The following is a 17,987-nucleotide window of genomic DNA, read 5'->3' as shown; positions in this document are numbered from 1 at the left end:
AAAAAAAAAAAAGCCAAAATTCTCTCTTATTAGCACCCTGGTTTTCTACTTACTGCTAAACTTTTTCTCATGTAAATTTGAGTGTGTCAGCATTATGTGACCAATGTGATTTCTGACCAGCTACCCATTTGGGGTATAGAGTAGTCACTAACATGAATATAAAATACTCTGTGGTATGATAGAACATTATAGCAGCAGAGATTAAGAAGTTTGTCTGGTTTAAAAAAAAAAAGAGAGGAAGGAAGGAAAAGAAAAAAGGTTTAGCTGACATCATACAAACTAGCATAAAAGCAACTACATACAAGCCAGATTAAACAAAAGAGACATTTCTACAAATCTGTGACTAATCTTTCACTCATACCTTGCAAGTAGAGATGTCACAATACTGAAATATTAACATGGGAGCTTTTCCCAGTTAAGCGCCTTTTTTTTTTTTTCTTTTTTTTCTTTTTTTTTTTTTTTACTACTCTAACAGATAGTGAAATCAGCAAAGTTATTTGCTAACTGCATATTTGCAATACAATTTGTTTTAGCCCATGCCTTGCTAGCAGGCTATAAAATACAAGCATGTAGGCAGAAATATAAGCATAAACTTTGTACCACTTAGCAGGAATTTTTTTTATTCCCTCCTCATTCCTTAATCTCCTTTGTTTGCAATTTGCATACATTCCAACCAGTAGTACCTAATTTGAGTCTAAATTTTACTTCACTATTTGATCTAGTCTATACATTACTTACAGAACTGAACACAGAGGATACACAGTAGACCAACTCTGGACACATTTCTTTCCGCAAGTTACAGAGGAGCCACTCTAACACAAGTTAGTCTAAAAGGTCATCAGTAACTTGTTGAAGTAATTGTTTTGTCTAGAGAAAGTCATTGTATGCCCTGTTTACGCAACACCAGTTTTAGTCTGGATTGTTTCAGGTGCCAGAACAGAGAGTCACTGGCTTCAGGAAGGGGTTTCTTCTGGCTGCATAGGGAAACAAAGGTGATGTAAATAGAGGTGAAGTGAAAGGTGTTTTGCTACTGGCACTTGGTATTGCCAACACGAAAGGAAAAAAGGACAAAGACACAAGAGAGGCAGAGAAGAACGGAGAAAGACAAAGAAGCTGAACAGATGTTCAGACATGGTGGCAATATGGGTTACTGCATTGCTACCAGGAAATGGACATACATTATTTTGCATTAACTAGGCAGCTACCAACACGACATGGTAACTTGGTTAGAAAATGACGTGGGTACCTACAGTCTGCTCCATGCTGCCACTGATAAACGTATGCAGGAAGGAAGTTGTGCAGGAAAGGGTCAATTTAATTAAATAAATAACATGGTGGCAAAATACAATGAAGAATATATACATTCAGAGGTTCAATCTAAGACTATTGAAAAGAGAGTTTATTGAGTTCATGATGAGAAAAATAATGGAGCATTATGCTGAATGGGTAGGGTCAAAAACCCATTGTTTCAATAGATTTAGTTCCTTATAACGGCAATAGTATTTAATCAACACTGGTGGTGTATAAATCTAGACAGCGAACTGGTACTGTGACATCCCTATTATCTCCCTAAATCATTTTGATAAAGGAAAAGGCTTTTCAAAATATCACATTTTTTCTGCTTCATTCTGTCATTTTATTGCCCAATTCTTTGTTACAATTTTCCAATCACTTTACATAACCAACCATTTTCATCATTGCCACACTATTGTAAACCACATCAGCAAGTTAATACATAAAGCTTTGCATTTCAAAAAACTAGACACTTTAGTAACAATATTACAAAGATTTTAGCTTCAAAAATAACTGAAAATGAAAAAAATAAACTTTTAAAGAATTAGCATCATAAAATTAATTTATTCCAAGTAAAAATACAAAATAATATTAATGACATTGACCAGATATGAAAGTCTCTCCCAGAAACAACTATATTAATGGTTGAGAAAGCACTCCTTAAAGAAAATACGAAATAAAAATGAAAAATATGTAAATATGTTTAATTTTTTTCTTAGCAAAAAATCTTTCTAAAAATAACAATGAAAATTTGTCTCAGTACAAAGGCTACATTACTATTGAAAAAATACCAGCATGAAGAAAAGGTACATATTTGACAGTAGAAAAATGATTTTAGTGAATCACAATGTCTAAAGTCTGCAATGAAAATAAATCTGCAATAAAGATTTATGCCTTTTTTCTTTTCATTTTTCTTTTTTTTTTATACAAACAGTACAAACAGTATTGCACATAACAACAAATAGTCGAGGTTAGGTTAGCCTTCAAAAAAATCGACTAGTTCAAGTCTCACGTCAGAAAAGGCCACAATAGGACCTGTTGTACCCAGGGGCTTCTTAGTCAAGTTGCAGTTCAGAACTCCGTATTTTAAAAAATAACTTTTTTTGAAGGACCCTCTTTTAATATAACATATTAACAACTCAGGGGCACATTCATTTACAAAACAAAAGGGAGCATGTCATAATTTAATAAACTAAAAAAAGTTCTCTTTAAAAAAATACAAACAGAAGAACTCTCACAATTCTGGTCAGTCGTGCATAATCACACTTGATTATAAATATACAAATCAAGGGAAAATATTTTTTCGCCTTCTATTCACAACTTTCAGCACCAAATGGAGTTTGTGTTTACACCTGTTCTTTATGATGATTTTGTTTCAGATTTAATCCAACATTATGCTGTATTTTACATTTTCCAGCTTCTCTCTCTCTCTCTGGGGGTATTTTTCTACATGAAAGAGGGGTATTTCTTCAAAAAGGTTTACTTCTTTCACATAATTAGGTAGATTTCTGTAAGTTAGCTATGATCTTTAATATTACAGTTATAAAGCTCTAACTTCTTCATTTTCAAAAAAACTCAAATAAGCATGAAAAAAATAAAGTTACCCATCTGTTAAATCATTTTTCTTGCAGAATTAAATTAATATATATTTTTCTGAATAAACTTACTTAGAAAATATCATTTTCTTTCCTATATTTCAAAATTGAGGTATTGCAAAAGATCATGTCAGTCAGAAAGCATGCCTTTTTCTTTAAAAAAAAAATCATCAGCCGACTGTTGAAAACTGTCTAGATACAAAAAGTAGTGCATAACAAAATGTCTTGTACAGATGAAAAAAAAAAAAAAAACACAACAGAAAAAGACGCCTGGGCTGGGAAAAGCAATATCACAAAACCGCCCAGAAGTAACTTCAAAAGGGATAATTATAATAAGCATTTTAAACCAGTAAAAAACTATTATTTTTTTTTTCCCCAAAAACAGAAAAAAAAATCCTTTCAAAGCCAATACTCGCAACTAAACATTGGGAAAAACAACTTACTAAATTAGACACAAACAAGGACATCACAACAAACAAAACCCAGAACATTTAAATCTACTATGCGGTGTCATATCCAGTCAGATTGTCCCCAGAACTGCAAAAACAAAGGAGGAAAAAGGAAAAAAAAATAGTGTACACATTCTCACAATCATTAGTATACCAAGTGTGTTTATATTTATATGCTCTCTGCAGCCCCATATTTCATGCTAAAAAAATGTCCACTGTGTTAGCAGGTCTGAATTGTATTCAAGCTTCACAGGATACATCCAGGGATTAGAGAGATAACGCCACATCCACAGAGCAGACATCTCATGTTACTTTTATATGCAGACATTTCTTTAGCACCACTTGTCTTCCTAACTTTCTTAAATGTGCCTAGTTTATTAGTTTGACAGACTATCTAATCGGTAGTGTATGTATGCTAGCATGAGCTCTTTGGTTTTCTGGACAAGGTCTGCAGCTATGTAAATGATGCAAGCATTAGGAGAGAGATTGTAACTAAGAGCTCATTTCTGTTTATGTACCTGTTATGAACTGTCAAAAACGTGTTAATGTTGGATACAGAGGCTTTAACAGTTAAGTTTGATCACAGTACTAGACATAATCACTTTACTATATAAAATAAATTGCACGATATATAACAGAGCACCGCAAAGTACTTCATCTACCATCCACAAATTTGTTTTAAGAATATCCTACAGCTAGTTTTTATATTTGTTGTAATATAGGTCATTCTGTAATGGGCTGATCCTAATTTCAGAAGCATTACATTTACTGAGGCATGCCTTCCTCCAGTCAGTAATCAATTTTTTTTCTTACTGAGTATTTTGTAGCCTATGTAGATTCATAATTTGTGCATTGTGGGCAGGTTTTATATTAGACATATATAAAATTTATTGCATGCAGCAACCTGATTAAGTAAACATGCAGTCAAAAAATATTGACCTTCCTTGGAAGCTTTTCTGTATGCTATACTGATCTCCTTTCAGCAGCCATCACTATTTTAATCACATATTCATTTTTTAATTGATACCCTAGCCTGAATAGAGTATTATGGTATTAGTAATACCATTTTAATAGCAGCAAAAGCTATTGCAGCATACATTTACATAACACTAGAAGACCTAACAAAAGAAAAAACAAAACAAAACAAAAAACCCCAACAAAAACCAAAACCCAACAAAACAAACAAACAAAAAAAACCCTCAGCAAAACAAAAGAAAAAAGTCTGATCCAGCTTATGAGGTATCATCCTTACAAGTCAAAATGGAGAGCAACTAAAGGCTTATTTTCTTTAAGGGTTATTACTACTCTAAATGACCCAAACTAACGATTGCTGAATATCTGTTGAAGTTTTTGCTACATCTGCCACCTACTTGTGAATATTACCTTTGGTAAGTCATCTGCTAGGGGCAAGTCTAAATTTCTGAAAATAAGTGCATGCTCCAGTTTAAAAATAAAAATAATTATAATAAAAAAATCTTCATCACATACACATCAACCCAGTAAAGGCTGATGAGAATGGCAGTCTACGTAATGTCACTAGTGACAAGTCTTGTGTAGGAAATTAAGGTACCAAGCAGATGTTTGTGTGAATCAAAGTGCAAAATCAGTACAGTTACACTCTGCCGGTTTGTATTATACTGGACACTGAGTTCAGTAATGTGACTGTAAATAATAATAATAATAGTAATAAAAAGACCCATATCTTCATTAAAGTCGAGGACGAATGCACAGATTTCCAGAACACTAAGCCCTGAGGCAGCGCTCTCTTTTCACTCGATTTTTATCTACTCCAGTACTTGTTGCTGGGTGAGGCCTGGGGTTCAGCTCCAGCGGAATGGGACGTGGCGGGGCCGGTCTCCTCCCTCCTTTACCAGTGGTTTGTGGAACTCTCGCCCAGCACGAGAGTGTATGCTTGCCCAGCAGTATTCACAGTAATACTGCAAACAGGTAACATTGGCACAAAAGAACGGAGCAAATTTTCCACCGCAGCGAGTGCCCTGGCATTCATCACACATCTGATCATCCAGTACATATGGCTTCACTTCCACCTGCACCAGGAAGAAGAAAAATAACTGTAAGAAGATTACATAGTTTTGCTAAGTATGAACAGAAGGAACTATTTTAGCTCTTTTGACTCTATTGAAGGTTTTAAACTGATGCTGGATTAACCCAAAGAGGTTGGTAGTCAAATTTTCATACCAGCCACTGACACTTGTCAAAAAATCTCAAGAAAGAAGGGTGTGCTTTGGTAACTATTCAACATTTCTTGGAAAAGTTAGGTATGTGAAAAGTACTAAGATGGAAGTACAGTAAAAATAGCATCTCCAAGGATTTTGCTGCTGTCTAAGAAACTCCAGGCACGTGAATACAGTTGTTACGGGGGCAGGGCATGAGAGAACAGCATTTGGGATGAAAAATTATAAAGAACACAATTGTATTTCTAAACTTCAGAGGTCTGGTGAGTTTCAGAGGTTTTTTTCCCCAGAGAGGTGTGTGTGTGTTTGATTTTTGTGAACTGCAAAATGCAGGGCCAGACTAATAAATGAAAATTCAAATTAAACAAGATTAAATGTGCTTGCATTAAATACTCTACCTTATGCTGGCAAAAATCACTACCTAAAGATTTCCAGCTCTAGAAAGGTAGCTAGATTTCATAGTTGTTCCAACTGCGGCCTTGCCATCAATTACAAATACGCTGGAGAGCTGATGACTGTTGTCCTACACTCAGTTGTAAACATCTTAGGACTGCAATTCTTTTTGGTTTTAAAGCACTTGTGCCAAAAACAGCAGTATTTTGATGCTTGACTAAGCCCTTGCAATACTACTGTTACAGAAATGGACAACATGCGAGTTCTCTCCTGTGTGTCTGTTCCTAAGAATCAAGCCTATACATTTAAATTGAGTGTTTATTCACTCTGGGAAAATCATTAGTTTATGCATGTGTGATTCTTATGGCTCTATGATGCTATTTATAAAGTGGTTTAAACACAGTCAACTACATTAAGAGAGATAGAAAAAACTGAAATATACACACTTTTATTATAAATAATTTTGCTGTAACTGCACAAGTACTAGTCTGGTTAAATTTTTATATTGCAAGGAAAACTTGACTCCAGTAACTACACTTAAATACATACAGTATTAAAGAAACACAGAATGAGATATTAAGTTGAAAAACAAGAAACATATTACACAAAAAAGCTGTACGCAGAATTTTACTTCAGCTTATCCTGATCACATTTCAACAACTGTTACTGATTTGACATAAAGCTTATATAGTGAATTATATTTCTTGCCTATGGATCAGCTAGAACTGCTTTTTTTTTTTTTTAAACTGCACTGTAATTCTAGTCTTGCATGGAACAAGTCTGAATAACTGCCATTTTGCATATCAGATGCCATACCACTAAAATGATAAGCATCACATAAAATAAAACAGCACTGTCTCAAATGAAATCTGAAGAAAGCAGGTCCAATGTCCAGCACATCTCTAGAGCCCCACCTACTCACATTTCCAAAGCATGAATTGTGAAGGTCTGAAATAGATTCTCTCTCTCACTCCTTTTCTTGTTTTGATTACTAGTGAAATAATTTTCAGAATGTATGCTGTACAGTTCAGGGATTTCAATCTATTAGATTTAAAAGCTAATATTTAAGGACTGATTAAGAGACTTCATACTACTTCCAACTCACAGATAAACCTATCTTAAAAAAAGATAAAAGATAATTAAGTAAACTTAAATTATCAATCAACCAACCGGGAAAAGTACTGATTGATGGAAAAAACCTACCAGCTAGCATCATTTGTTGCTTTATCCTAAAGCTTGGGAAAAAACCCGAGCTTTCAAGCATGGCCAATGTATAAGTCTCAAAGGGTTCAACACTGTGATTAAGATTCCAAAATTAATCTTCTTAGTCTCTGTAAAATTCTTCAGAATTCAATGGACAAGAAGTATTTAGGAACAGCCTTGTCTTAGTAAAAATCACGAGGTATAGCAGCACCATAGAAAAATAGTTTGAGGACTTATAACTCTATGACCTCATCTAATCTGACAAAAAGTTCAGTTCAGATTTTTAAAGAGAAAGTAAAAATAGCTTGGACTTTGCAGCTGTGTGTTTTTATATGTATACTGCATGTAAGACACACCCAATACCTGTCAAGCTGACTTCTTAAGAAACAATTTATATTAAGTAGAAAACAAGCCATCCCCATTGTAAAAATACATAGCAGCAGCGCATGCTATATGTTCTTTTGAATAATTCTAAATGCCAAGTCCTCAAAAACACAGGTGTTACCTGTATGTGTAATTAAGAGGTGAAGACAGAAGGTCTAAAGGAAAAAAAAAATCTTGGAAATTAAGTAATGTTTTCTTTTAATGTCTTCAATTCGGATTTCAGTAAATACCTTAACTTTACTCTACACTTGAAAAGCCCTTTAGAAACCAGGATTTCATATGGACTGAACAAGACCATCTCATTTCCCCCTCTTGATAGGCATAGATGCCTATCAAGCATCTATAAGAATTTAGTTTTGGTTAAATAATTCTCAAGACTTTTGAGGGCAGCATTACCTATTATACTTACAATAAACCTGTGTTTTAGGAACCTCAAGTCTAGACATACATTGCCAAGAGAAAATGTTGTCTAATAATAGCAGAAATGCCAGAAGCTATATTAACTAACTAAAAGCTGTTGATGCAAAATGAGCAAATGTCTAAAGGAGGAGAAAGAAACTGGGAAATTCTACAGTGTTTGACCTTCAGAATTCAAAACAAAACCAAGAACAAATGAGTTTACAACCAACTACTTTCTGGTTTTAGTGCTAAACAGTTATTTAAGATGTTTAAGATATATTTTTTCACTCTACTTTAGCTGCTTAAATAAGCTTTTAAATAATTAACAAATGTCACCTGAAGAACAGAGCTTACCACGTTCTCCAACACAATATAAGGAGGTTTTTCATTTCTCTACAGTTTTGTGAGTAACAACCGTTCTGTTCCATGCTATTTTACTTACCCGTTTATCAATGTCATTATGTTGGAGCTGGACAAAGCGAGCACTGATAGCAGCAATATAGCTCTGCTGATTGGAGAAAGCCACTCTGCCAGCACCTTTTGGATACTTCAACTCTGGGTCTGTATCAATGCCAGCATAGCAGACACCTCCATATAAACGGTCCATAATCATTGCCAATTCAACTGCAAGAAGTCAATTGTTAAATATTATAGATTTAACATAAATAATAGTGTTGTGTTTGGTTTGTTGCATTAAAAAAGTGCTATTTGCCTTAGCATACTTGTCTTTCAAAGTCTAAAATAGCAAACCCAAATGCTGGTTTTAACAGATTGAATCAACCCTACATGAATTATAGTGAAATATAAAAGCAAAAACCAGAATCTGAACCAGCCAGGCCTCTTAATGCTAGTTTACATATAAGATCACTTAAAGATATTCCTGCATTTAGAATCTGGTATTTTCTCCTAAGTGACAAGGTTGAAAAGACATTAAGGAAGTGTTTTACATTTGAAACAGAATTTTGTGAAACATCAGAAGTTACCACACTTAAAGCAAGCCTACATTTTGGATGCAACTTAACTTAGTATTTTTGTAGAACATCAACTTGACTGTTGATCTTTTAAAATGGTCTGTTGCTTCTTCTAACACTAAAAGGAACTCTAAAGAAGTTATAAATATCATTCATAAAGTAAGACAGGCTGAGTGCATGGAGGAAAGTTATGGGAAAGAACTGAAGGAAGTGGAAGAGAGGCTGAAGGAAATGGAGAAGAGCAATGTAAACTACGCAAAGAGGTATGGTCACTGAGCCAAGTTCTCTGTAAAAGTTGACAGGCAAACAAATTTGTCAGATGGACGAAGGACAGACCCCAGCAAAGTAAGATACTAGGACCTGTAGAGGCCCTGCCAAGTCAGCCATTTTTTTCACGCTAATATGTGAAACTACTTTCAGTAGCAAGTTAAAATTTAGCTATCCAAGATAAAATGAAAAAGATATACTAAATATTTAAAATCCTGGTAGTTCTCACAAAATTCTCACTAGTTAATTATACGTAGAATAGAGACAATTTTTAAATTGAGTATTTATGTGTGTTTGTATAAATGTGTATGTCACATTAAGGGAAGTCCATATACTAATTTGTCCATTTGCAATGAGCAAGGAAATGTCTGACTCATTCTACCAAAAGAGACAATACTCTTGCTCCAAACAGTAAGGGAAAACTATCAGCATAATGTAGTGACTAGTAGCTTCTGCTTTCTAATGATTTGGAATCATCATTTGGGTAGTGATCTCAGAAAGTGACAGTACAGAATAAACATCAGGAACATTTAAAAACAATAGTAGTTCCAGTAAGTTACTCTTGCCAACAGACAAAGAATATATAGGATTCCAGGGCAAGGAAACCATGCAGTGTTCAGACATCTTAGGAAAAACTTCTGTATCAGGTCTTTGAAAGTTGCAAACAAGAAAAACTGGAAACTATTTGTCTGCTTTGGAGAAGTTAACTATTTAAAGGCATTAGTTTTCAAATGTAATCTATGACAGGCCAAATGACATAGTTTTTAAAAGGCTATAATTAGAAATGAGGTAATGTTTAATTGTTACTATTTGCATAATTACTGTCTTACAATTATGCCTTATTTTAAGATGGTGAGGAAAGTGAAAGCTGTTAAGAAACCTGGGCTGGGAAAATCTTACTGTTGGCAATGGCTGGGGTATCTTGTGTACAGCTTCCAAAAAAATTAGGATTAGGAGAAAGATAAAGCAAGAAGTTCTGGTGGGCTGGAAAGTGGCTGCCAAAGGAAAGTGAGGGCTACCAGGAAACCTGATCCAGAAGTCTTTCTTCCAGACAATGACTGAGGGGCCTCATCTACTACAGCCCTGGAAAATTAGGATTAGGGTTGAGAGGATGAAAAAGAGAAACCATGCAGCTGACTTGGAGTGAGGATGGAGAGGGACTACTAAACGGAAGTGAGGGCTGCAAAAAGACCTAGCTAGGAGAAATGTTTCAGCTTGCTTCGTGACCTTGTCATTAGCTCACCAAAAATATAAGGTTTAGGAAGAAAGAAAAGGGTGTCGAGCTACAGGTGGGAGCAGTGCTGAGAGGGGGCCTTCAAAACAAAGTGGGAGCTGCCAGGAGATCTGGGCTGGGATAAATCTTTCCTCTGGCCAAAGGCTAAGGAGTCTTGTCTATGGCTCTGCAAATAGAAGCGAAGAAAATGAGTTAAGGGTGAAGAAAAAAAGACTGAGAAAAAGAATTACATTAGGAGCGGGTCTGGAAAGTGGTCTTTAGTACAGAGTGGGGCTACCTAGAGACCTAGGCTGGGAGAAATCTTTCTTCTCGACAATGGCTGAGAGGCCTTGTCTATAGCTCCAAGGGAAAATTAGGGTTAGGGTTGAGAAAAAGGGCAAGAAAAGTCATAGAGCTGCAGTTGGAATTGGTTTGGAAAATTGGTTTTCTTCCTAGGAGAAGTTTGTCTTCTAGTCAAAGGAAAGGGGAACTTGTCTGCATCTCAGCAAGCAAATCAGGGTTAGGATTAAGATAGTATACATTACAAAAAATCCGCTAACTTCTAGGATATTATGCAAACTTGGGGAAAACTTTCTACTGAAAATCCTAATTAGTAACCTATTTAAAAGTTAAAAAATGTTCACAGCTTGTATTTTGTAGACAGGAAGACACTCACTGACTTAGTGAGCTACCATCTTTGGAAAAGACAGGGTATATTTTCTGCTCTTTTACGTATACTGTGTATCTTTTCTCATCTTTTCTGCTTAATCTGGAACCCCGTACTACATGTCCTACATTTTCCTTCTACTCACCAGCTCGGAGAGGCCGTGGAACTCCTCCAACAAAGATAGTTTTTCTTGGATCCAAAGGCTGAGACCCATCCATCACAAAGTCACTGTCACTTAGGTTCCAAGGTCGAATTTGCACCTGTATTAAGGATTGTTATTAGTAGAGGAACTTGACAACTCAATTAAAATTAAGAAACAACTGCCAAAACTTTCTATAATTAAAAATATAATTTTAACTTAGCAAAAGCAGTAAATCGATGGTATAAGCACCAAAACCATTTGAGAACATAGTTTCTCTGTGTTTGAAGTAAGGTGGACAATTAATTAATCACCTCTAGAGGCCAGGCTTGAGTTAAATTTCATCATAGCAAACTCCTACCTCATTAATTCCCTGCCCCTAATCGCCATTATAATAAGAAATCCGTGAAAGGACTTTCAGAACATTTTACCACGTATGTGCAATTACAGTTGCAGTCTGGGCTTCTGGCTTTCCTGAAATCACATACAGTGATCCACAAATTTTAAAGTACTAATAGGAGTGGAGGTAAAATTAATTTCTGTGCTTGGATACAAAAGGCGCTTTTATAATGTGTGAATGCTCGTTTCTGTTAAGCAGCAAGCAACATGGTTGATAAGAAATCTTTAGATTACATAGAAAAAAATTGATCAGAAGTTATGTGGATAAAGCAGTTCATCCATCCATCGATTTTTTTGATCCTAGAAATCACATAAGCACAGTCACTGTGCTGCAATACTGGGTTGTTCATTCACCTGTGCAAGCTTTTTAAGCATGTTTTTAAAAGGCAGCACATTTTTTATCTAATCATATTTGTCTATAGTTTTCATGTAGTCTGTATCCATAGCCACAAAAAAGACTAGCGTTAAAGAATGTTAGAGATACATTAACCTGTTTCTATTGTTTGTATGTCTTCTGCTATAGCTATCTGCATTACTTGTTTTCACCCTGAAGTTTATGTAAGGTAAATGAGACCTAAATTATAAATTGATTAGCTGTAGCATGCAGAAGAAATAATAATTAAGAAATCTAATGAAGTACAGGGGATACTTGGAGCTATCTGGATTTTAAGGGGGGGAGGGGGTAAGTGTCTTTGTTTCATTGCATAAGGCTTTCTTTTCTTTCAAATAATATAAAGGGGGAAAATTATAATCTGATTGTTTTACAGCTAACATTGTAAAAGGATGCATACTCCTGTGAGAGAATAGAAGTACCAAATATAAAACTTAATTGAACATGGCATTTATCAGAAAGAAGCAAATGTTAAAACCACATTACACTGACACAAAGTCAATTCAATGTAACAGCAAGGACAGCAACAGGAAACGGACAAGTCAAGTAACTAAGCATTTATTTATTAACTGAAAAGAGTAACAGCAAATGGGTTAGCAACCAGTGTAAGTGTCATGGCATAAGCTACTTACTGGTTTATCCTTGATTGTGGGACTTGACACACACAGGTAAAGTTTCCCATCTTCTTCCAGACAGGCATCTATGAGAGCTTGTACAGAGCTTTCTTCCTGGAACAGCAGAAAGGCATAACCTTGGAAAGGATAAAGACACAAGAAAGAAAGAGAACAGATTAATTTATAAAGCTTTTTTTTTTAATAAACAAATCCAAGAACTGAGTATGATATATGAATTACAAATAACTGTTAAGGCTGTTAGTTTGTTTTCCTAAATTAAATTCACCGAATAGATCATACCCTCATACAGTATTGATTTCAGAATGGAGACATGATTGTTTGCTGCATATGTTTATTTGATTAATTAATGATTTTGAGCAGTGAGGATATAGGCTGGTGAATAAGGGGTTCTAATCCAACAACTGTATCTGAGCTATTTATCAGCAGTATCTGCCAGTATCATTGATTATCATCTTACAATGGAAGCACCGACTTTCTAGTTACTATATACAATGGATAAATATTAGCCAGTAAAACTAAGTGTGTGGGGCATTCAGTGCTTTTCTGAATGCAGCTGGCAAGGAAGCTTTCTTCAGTTTTACTTAATGTTGTTAAATTTGAATGAAGATTTGACCCAAGCAATCCATGCTTTTGCTACCTCAGAAGTGAAACTAATACTGCAGACTCTACACTGAGCAAAGCCATCTAAAGACTGGCTGCTAGACTTGCATACAGCTGCCTGGTTAAGAGGACTTTCTATCAAGCGTGCATTGCTCTTTTGCTCCATAATCAGTACAACTCTGTTTTCTCACTGAATGTGAACGTGTTGGCTTTGACCTTTATAATTTGGCTCTTGTGTGTCTTACAGGCTACCTCTTTTCAGAAAATCTGCAGCAATTACAGGCAGCTGGAGTTTAAGCAGGGACTGCTACACTTTCTCTGCCTAAGACTCTTGACACAAACTAAGCGCCTACATGATGATACACCATATTTAAATTAAGACAACCTTTGATATAGCTTTAACACAGTCTATTTGCTATTAATATAGTGGTGACTTACCCTAATTTTGCACCGAGTATTGAGTGAATACTATTTGGCATGTCCTTTTTAGATAAATACTACACAACTCTGATTTATTTAAAAAAAAAAAAAAATTAAGATAGACACTGAAAAAGGTTTTCCTCTGTAAAGTTATGATCTACCAAATTACCTCTTACCCTACTATCTCTAGTCCTGTGTGACTTCTCAAAGAATATTGAATTCTATGCAGCTGTTGGTTTTCCGAGGCAAAAAAAAGTTTGCATTAAGTACATAGTTATAGCCCAGAACACCTCTAAAAAGACTGACTTGCCAAGAAAACAAAATAGTTTGATCATCACTCTTGCTAGCAAACAAGGAACTTGCATACCTAGAGTTAGAGTAAATTAAAGATACCAGTCCCAATAAAAAGTGAAGTACTTTTTGAGTAAGAACATTGGTTTCCTCTCTAGCAGATGCAATTCTCTTAAAACAGACCCCTACAGATATAAACACACTCGAACATTTTAGTTTTAGACTTTACAAAAGCAGTTATAATGTAACTGAGTATGAAAATAGTTAGCTTGCAATCACTATCACTTTTAGCTTAATTTTATTTTTCATCCATGCACTTGTTATATCTTCCTTACTCCATACCATCCCTTCTGATTATATTCAATAATCAGAGCAAAAACTTCATACAAATTAAAGTATCTTTCAGCCTTATAAAATGCCCCAGTCAGAAAACTAGATACTTGGAAAAGACTACCATGGCAATTACACCTCCAAAGCCAACCAATCACACTTTATGGTTCAGGCCAATCCTTGCCTTACATTTTATATAAATGCCTTGTGAGAAAAATTCACAGAAGATGGGGTGCAGATCATTCCAGTACTACAAAATCCAAGTAAGAATACATGTACATTTATGCATACTTTAAAAGAATGGTTTACAATATATTAAAATAGATTTAAACATTTAGGATTTATCAGACCGTAAGATTTGAACTCTAAAAAATAGGATTTTGTCTATTTCAGACTTTTATATTCTTAAACCAGCAAAATATCAGAAATTTCTTTAGCATAAAGTCAAAATGAAATTTGGAAAGTGTTTATTGTGACTTGATTACTTAGCAAAAATCTGGGCAACAGCTCAGGATGCTTCTTTCTTCTATGAAGCTTTTTCAGGTTTTTCTGGGTCACAGTAAGAGGGTACATCTGTGGTAGCTGGAGTTGACAGTCATTTGGGGGTACAGTAAATGGTATGATCATAATTTCCCAAACCAGTTAAAATTAACCAGATACTTGTTCATTTTCTCTGGCTGCTAGATTACAAGAGCAGTCCAACTTAGTAAGAATTCAGTTTTCTAACCTGGGGCTAGTGCCTGCCATGAAGTTTAGTAAGTTAATGCCTCCTCATTTCTCTAGACCTCTGTGACTGTAACACATTCTCCTGCCTGCTGTGGAGTCTGTACAGGCCCTCTGAAGAAAGACAGGTAAGCAGTTTACAGTAGCACTCTTCTGTTAATCTAGAAAAGCAAGCAGGCTGGACTAGCATGATGTGATGTCCAGCATTACTTCAAAACCTGGTGATTGCACATTTATTCCATTTATTCAAAGACTTCTGGTACTCAAGATTAACAAAGATTACACTGAAATGAAAAATAATAACAGATAATATAAGGATCACGTAGAAGCTGATATGGACAAGAAAGATACCTGCCAAAGTTAAAGGCATTTTTGCTCATTTTCTAGAAGCACATTGGGATGGAAGAGCCTTAAATTCAAAAAGGTGCCGCTCCTTCCTGTGAGCAGTGGGAAGTGCTAGGCATTGCTATTACTGAAGACTTACCCTCTTGCTTACAGTACCACTGTTCAGAGCTGCATTTGCTTGTTCTTTAAGCAAATATGTGCTTCTATGGATGCACTTCATTTGACTGGAACTCTATAGCAGGAGATGCACTCTGAACTCAGAGTGCATACGAACACATATACCAAAATTGACATTGCATAAAGAATTATCTCGCACTAGATGCAAGTTAATAATGAAGTAACTTTTTTGCACAGGAACAAAACACCATTTTTAATAACTTCAGACACAATTTAAAGAAAAAACAGCATGCCAATTTGTAAAGTAACAGTAATTAATTATCTTTGTCAGCTGTGTTTAAATGCTACTTTTAGCTATAACTTTACAAAACTCTAAGAATATTCCTTCCTAAAGAGATTCTCAAAAACATCTATGTTAGGCATTATATCCTGGTCTACTGCATATTTCTATTCCTATTTCTACTACACATCTGGCTTTAAAAGAAACTAATTCATGTTTAAAGACAGTAGGTGAGGTAGAATTAATAAGATGATCAGTCTCCGAAACAAAAATGTATTAATCCAAATAGCTTGAACTATTTGGTAGATGCTGGAAGTTGCTTCAAATTCCTCAGCACTATGTGCTTCAGTACATTTTCCTCTGTGCATCATGGGTATCATATGACTTAAAGCATATGGGTTTTTTCCAAGAAGTAGGAGATTTAATGAACTGCAAAATTTTAATCCTCTACAGCAGAAACTTGGTAGCACGCTGTGGTAGTATGTTGCAGACAAACTTCAGCAGCAATCCTTTCTTACCTGAGCAGACATTCTAAAGGTTTGAGGGCTCAAGGAACTGCTCCTGACTCAGATTCCACAAAGTAAAACAGGCGAGATATTTGAAGCCTCACAAAACAGCAAGGTACCTGATAATGGCTGAATATTCTATATACACAGATATATTTCTTGGCAGAGCAGAAACAACCCAGCTCCTTCTCAGCTGTTGGTGCAACACATACTGTAGTGCTGACAATAAACATTGCACTTTGCAATTCACTGGAAAAAGGCAACAGCATACTTTCCTGTAAGAAAAGTCACTACAACTTTTAAAGGGGTACAGCAGATGGAAGACAAGGAGAAGATTAATTTCCCTAGATTCTGAAGCACAGCCTAGGAGCTCCTCAACCTTGAGCTTAAGGATTCATTATTTTATGGAAAACAGTACAACAACTAAGCTCCTTTGTACATGTTGCATTCTGACATCTAAACAGTGACACAATTTCCATATGAAAGGATAATTTAGCTCAGTTGGTCTAATTTCACTTAACCTTGCTGAGAACAAACTGGAAAATCTGGCATATACACTGTGTCCCACAAGCATAAAGCAATGTTGCCACTTGAAATGCAAGATACACTTGGAACTACCATATAATGTTGCTATAGGCTGGAAAATGCATTTTTGCCAGCCTAGACAGTCTGGAAAATCTCTATTTCAATTAACACCAACATAGGTGTACCTTCTCCAATAAAAGGAACCTTTCTGTATTACTGAAAGCACATTTTGTAATAAGGTTTCAGAGGTCTCTTCAAAACAACATGCTAGATGGAAAACTTCCTAAGGTGTTTATTCTGCCTTTCTTATAGTAGCAGAATCTTGATATTCATACTTTTATGTTAAAAACTGGCATGTTGGTAACAAATTATGGGCAATCATATTGGAGTTTTAGCTAGAAGTGCATCATGCATATGTTCTGCCCATCCTTCCTCAATGTAATTAAAGTGAAAAGAACTACTCATGAACCTTTATTAGTGCAGAATGTGTATTAAGTGTAACAGGCAAGGGAGAAAATAAATTTATGGGCCTTGTAGACACCATTCAACTTAGCAAGCCATAGCTGGTAGAGTTTATCAGAGAAGACTATCTTCTTGCCTAGACCAAAATATTTCTCAGAGTTGAAGATGATCGAACTTCCACACCTTTCATGGCTCACCAGGAAAAGACTGACTGCATTTCAGAGTATCCATGAATAAAAGATGTGAAAAAAAGAAAGGAAAAATCCCTGCAATTTTCCTTTATTCTTCTAAACACCTGGTAATACCTTCCTTGTACAGCTCCATTGTTAGGCACAAAGTTTGGTGGAGTGAAATGAAATCACTGACTGTTTTATAGGTAGGAAAGCAGTTTGGTACACTAGAATTTTTACACTCCTTTCAGTTTAAGTGATTAATTATTAATGTTCTGAGTGCTAAGGTTGTCTAAACAGTCTCTAGTTACTTAGTGATACAGTAATATTTCAGAAAGCTGCTAATGGAGGAGCTGCACAGATCTCTCAATGAAGTGCCGAGTGTATTGAATTCAATCAGAAGTTTTTCTTAGAAATTTCAGTTAATTGTGAATTAGTTCCATCTCTTTATATTAACTGAGGTTTACCATTTTATGCTCAACTTGTGAATACTAAAATTAATTCATACATTCTTTAAGTTCTTGCATTTGAGAACAGCAATATATAAATTGCTGTTCAAACACATCAACTGTGAGCTGCATCTTCTCGTACAAAGCCAGCATTTTGGCATTCAAATGTTATATAA

At 35.3% G+C, this 17,987-nt stretch overlaps 1 protein-coding gene across 1 annotated transcript in view; it reads right to left on the bottom strand.

Moving 5' to 3' along the window:
- Positions 1-2,207: 2,207 nt before the first annotated feature.
- CPEB3 (cytoplasmic polyadenylation element binding protein 3) overlaps positions 2,208-17,987 on the bottom strand; it is a gene marked incomplete at its 5' end in the record, with an annotated part of 31,910 nt that continues 16,130 nt past the window's right edge. The window contains 5 exons of the mRNA XM_009707596.1: positions 2,208-2,274; positions 2,814-5,385; positions 8,354-8,535; positions 11,175-11,289; positions 12,591-12,709. Coding sequence (XP_009705898.1) covers positions 5,158-5,385; positions 8,354-8,535; positions 11,175-11,289; positions 12,591-12,709 — 644 coding nt within the window. The remainder of the gene's footprint in view (positions 2,275-2,813; positions 5,386-8,353; positions 8,536-11,174; positions 11,290-12,590; positions 12,710-17,987) is intronic.

This window comes from Cariama cristata, unplaced genomic scaffold, assembly GCF_000690535.1.
Source record: "Cariama cristata isolate BGI_N322 unplaced genomic scaffold, ASM69053v1 scaffold20249, whole genome shotgun sequence".
NCBI lineage: Eukaryota > Metazoa > Chordata > Aves > Cariamiformes > Cariamidae > Cariama > Cariama cristata.
Note: the sequence above shows the minus strand (reverse complement) of the source record. Positions and strands in the feature narration are given on the sequence as shown.